The sequence below is a fragment of the Oryzias latipes genome, chromosome 14 (assembly GCF_002234675.1).
Source record: "Oryzias latipes chromosome 14, ASM223467v1".
Taxonomy (NCBI): Eukaryota; Metazoa; Chordata; class Actinopteri; order Beloniformes; family Adrianichthyidae; genus Oryzias; species Oryzias latipes.
The window spans coordinates 29,987,658-29,992,141 of record NC_019872.2 but is presented as its reverse complement, the minus strand read 5'-3'; the positions used below and the strand labels follow the sequence as shown (position 1 = coordinate 29,992,141).

Below are 4,484 nucleotides of genomic sequence, written 5' to 3'. Positions count from 1 at the left end.
CTACTTGGCGTCTATCTTCTTCGCTGGTATGTGTGCTCAGCAAGGCAGTTTTGTGTTTGAGCGCCCCCAAGTTGTGTTTTACTGTAACTTCAGAAGCTCCAGACACGTGTGCAAAAGCGCCGTTCTCATTGGTCGAGTAGATTTCGACGCGACGCGTCGAAAAAAAAAAACGAACCCGAGGCGTTTTTTTTTTTTTTTTTTTTTTTTTTTTACCTTGTCCTGTCCAACAGCTGGGCAAACAGATGAGAGCTGAGGGCCTCTTGTGTTGGACATATTTTACTTTAACAAGAGGGGTTATTAATCTTCAGACAAACCAAAGGTATGTCTGAATAAACCCCTTTTGTAATTGAGGCCAAACTTTATTAATTTCAAACATGTTTGAAGATCTTTGGTGTTGGACCGGACGGAAAAGGAAAGAGGGGAAGAAGAGAGAGGGACGTTAGAAAGAGGGGGGGAAGGAGGGTGATAGTAGGAGGGGAAGGGGGATAAGACCATGAAGCAGCATAGAGCAACAAGTTTACTGGTTGTTAATCACCATGGTAAGGCTCAAATGCAGTACAAAAAGGGCGGAGCCTGTCCACACACACACCCAAGTGTCAAACACACCTGCTAGTTGCAAAAATGTCCATCTGTCGACATGTACACAAAACAGATAGTGCTCACACGCATACTTATGCCTTAAAACCAACTAGTGTGAAACATTTCAGTCATTCAGTCACGCAAACCGCCAGTGCAAAGGTGAGCCAACACCCGTGCTCAGGTGAGTGCTCATGTTCTTCTAATATGGATGGTGGAATGTGTAAAGAAGGAAGGAGAGCGCCCAGCCATCCCCACCCCAAGACCCCCACCGCAGCAGCAGCGGCAGCCGGAATCCCCCCCACGCCACACGGAAACCGGCAGGGAACAACCGCCGCCCGGGCGACCAAGCCCGCCACCCAGGCCAGGGCCAGCAGGACCGCCGCAAGGCCCCCCAGAGCCAGAGAGCAGGGAGGCACAGAGGGAAAGAGAGGGCCGCCCCAGCCCAACCAGGAGAACAGCCCCCCCGCCGCGCCGGGAGAGCCCAACGCAGGGCCCCACCGGAGAGGGACGCCCACAGCCCCAGATGAGCACCCCACCACCACCCAGGAGTTCCGGGCATCCCCCCGCCCCAACCCCAGGTACGAGCCAGGACCCCCCAAGGGAGACCCGCCCCGCACTCCAGGCAGCCATCCGCCCGGCCCACGGTTGGTCCAGGGAGGAGCAAGGCAGGGGCCCGCCGCCCCCGCCCAGGAGGGGGGAACCCCGGGGAAAAGAGAGGGCCCACAAGGGGTGTTGTAAATATGGCCCGACCAGGCTCGGCCACAGTTGGAAGTTAGGCGGGGCCCAGCGCTCAGGAGCAAGGACCAGAACCCACCCCCCAGGGACACCAACACCCCCGGCTCAGATGTAATGTGAACCCCCCCACCGCGCGGAGAGAGCACCGCCGGGCCCAGGAAGCCGGCACCCCGGGGACACGGCCGCCGCTGCAAAGGGGCCCGTACCCCCCACCAGGGAAGAGGCAGGGGACAGATGGTCCTAGGTCCCACCTTCCTTGCAAAATGTGTGTGCGTATATGTGTGTTTAAGAGGGTGTGTGTGTGCATGTGTGTGTGTTTATGTTGGGATGTATATATTGAGGGGGGAGGGGTGTGTGTACTAAGGGGGGTGCAGTTAAAATTGGCGGGTAGGGCACTAAGGGGACATCTCCTGATTACTACGTTTTTTTTTTTTGACGCTTTAACGCGTGCCGTTTTTTCGCGTCGGTGTGCACACTCTCGTTGGTGCCCTTTGTTTAGTCACGAGGCGTTAAACGTCGGCGAAAATCGCCGGCGAAATTCGTCCCGGTGTGAACAGGCCTTAAGAGCTCAACTCTCATATTCTCACAGAATCATTTTTACACAAACAGCTTTACTTCATTGTACTTATGTACTTCATTGGATGAATTGGGCCCAAATCATCTGTTTGATCACAAGTTTTCTGTTCCGCGTGTTGAATGTCATGTGAATGAATGTGGCGGTTCACGGAAGAGAGTAAAAATAACACGATTTAAAATTAAACCAGTCCAAATAAACTGTAATAATGTGGAAAAGCAAACAACAAATAAAAGTTTAAAGGTATCTTAGAGGATTCATTACTGCACATCTTAAAGGTTACTGTGAGAAGGAGCTACAGTTTCCTCCATCTGCTTCAGAGGATCTCATAACGTCACCAATCAGGGAGGAATGTTTAGGTGTGTTTACTTGTTGTGATGTTGTGACAAAAAGGGAGTGAAGTCTGATGATGGCAACCTGACACACACCCAGACACTGAGGTCACCTGGACACTATATAATGCTGAAGCTGCTCAGAAGGAGCACGACAATCCCGAAGGACCAGCAAACTCAGAGACATCTGCACAACTCATCTGCTCCTCAGGATGAAGCTGATCTTCTCTCTGACTCTCATCTGGATGCTCTGCAGCTCCGGTAATCTTCTTGCAGGGTTATACAGCAGAAACTGCAGACTTTTTCAGCATCAAATCTTCTTTACTGTCAATGTAATCTAATGGAAACTGTTCTAATGGTGAAATTGCAGAACTAAGACTCACTGTTAGGGTGTTGTAGAACACCACCCAAATCAGTTTGGTTGTCTTTAGTCATTTAACCAGATTCAGGTCATATCTGTTCATGGATTTATTGTATCTTGTTCTCAGACAGTTTACAGTTAGGCTTTTCATTTCACTTGAATACAACTTAGAGCTGCTTAATAAAATCCTGTTAGCCAGTCTCAGAAATGACAGCGGTTGTTCTATTCTGTTTCTTAATCTGTGTATTCTTAAGGTTGTGCTTTTATAATGTAGTGGGTTTGTGCACTCCTTTGTATTTACAGATCCATGATTCCGGCATAAATTATATCTATCTATCTATGGAAAAACATGTGATAACAACATATGTCAACAGACTTTTGGCTCATTATCTCATAGACACTAAATGAATGTTCTGCTGTTTCCTCTCTGCAGCTGCTGCTCTTCAGTGTAACGCCTGTGCAGACACAGCATGTTCAACCACATCTAGCAAGACCTGCAGCTCAGGGAGCATGTGTATAACCGCTTCCATCACAGGTATCCTCCTCTCCTCTCATGACCGTACAGTGAAAGCCTGAAGCTGTTCTGGAAAGTTCTGTGGGGTTTCCATCAGTAGAACCAACTGTCTTTGACTCTGCAGCCTCTTCACCTGGAGCTTCAGGAACACAGGTCTACAAGGACTGTGCTGCTCCTTCTCTTTGTCCCACGGCTGGAACGGCAACGTTTTCCGTCAACTTGGGTTATTCCAGTGCCATTGCATCGGCTCAGTGCTGCGACTCCGACAACTGCAACTCCCAGACGTTGGCCTGTGAGTTCAAATCATCTCCAGAGCTGTCAGATCTGCTCTGTGAAGACCTTTTCATCTTTGGACATAACCAACTATGTTGTCTTGTGTTTCAGTTCCTACCCCTCAGTCTGCTAACGGCCTGACGTGTCTCGTCTGTGACCCGACCACCTCTCAGTGCAGCTCTACAGTTCCGTGTTCTGGAGACCAGACCAGCTGCTTCAAAGCAACCTGTGAGTTTTAGTGAGGTTCCACAGAGGAAAAGATCGAATATTAGGGATTTTTTCAAATAGAAATTTTAGAGACTTATCAATCAAAGAAGGAACTGGATTGGAGTTTCCTTTTCTGACTGTGGCTTTAGTCCAGCCTTTTCACAAGTTGACATCTTAAATCTTTCTTCCCAGTGACCAACGGCTCCACAACATATCCAGCTCTGGGCTGCACATCTCCTAACACATGTGCAGTTGCAGCCAACCTGGGAAACCTGCCTTTCATGCAGAACGTTGGTTCCATCACCACCGGACCAACCTGCTGCTCCACCAGCTCATGCAACACTATTCCCACCACAACCACCACCACTCCAACCACAACCACCACCACTCCAACCACAACCACCACCACTCCAACTACAACCACCACCACTCCAACCACAACCACCACCACTCCAACCACAACCACCACCACTCCAACCACAACCACCACCACTCCAACTACAACCACCACCACTCCAACCACAACCACCACCACTCCAACCTCCACCAGTGATGCAAACACTGTCAGAATGGGCTTGCTTCAACTGCTGTTTGGACTTCTTCTGTTGATCTTGTAATTGAGGATTATTGGTGACAGGAAAAGGTACAGAAACAATGTTTAGGGGTTAAAGCGGGTTCCTTTATCTAACTAAACACTACAGTTTCTGAAAAACACATTCTTCGTTACAGGTAAAGATTTTTATGACATTGGGTTATGTGTTTAGGCGTTTACACTACTTTGTCAGTTTTCTAAATTTCAAAAGCAATGGCTAAAATCTGCGGTTTCTGAGTTTCTGATTTTTGGCTATGATATTGTATGAAAGTATTTATAATGTGATTATTTTATATTTGATTAAGCATTTTAACATA

The 4,484-nt window shown here is 48.5% G+C and overlaps 1 protein-coding gene across 1 annotated transcript; it reads left to right on the top strand.

Moving 5' to 3' along the window:
• Positions 1-2,377: 2,377 nt before the first annotated feature.
• On the top strand, positions 2,378-4,128 carry LOC111948690 (dual 3',5'-cyclic-AMP and -GMP phosphodiesterase 11-like). The gene is made up of 6 exons (XM_023962806.1): positions 2,378-2,481; positions 3,015-3,116; positions 3,220-3,387; positions 3,480-3,596; positions 3,768-3,865; positions 3,907-4,128. The coding sequence occupies exons 1-6, from the start codon at positions 2,433-2,435 to the stop codon at positions 4,126-4,128; spliced, it is 756 nt and encodes a 251-aa protein (XP_023818574.1). The 5' UTR covers positions 2,378-2,432.
• The last annotated feature ends 356 nt before the right edge of the window (positions 4,129-4,484 follow it).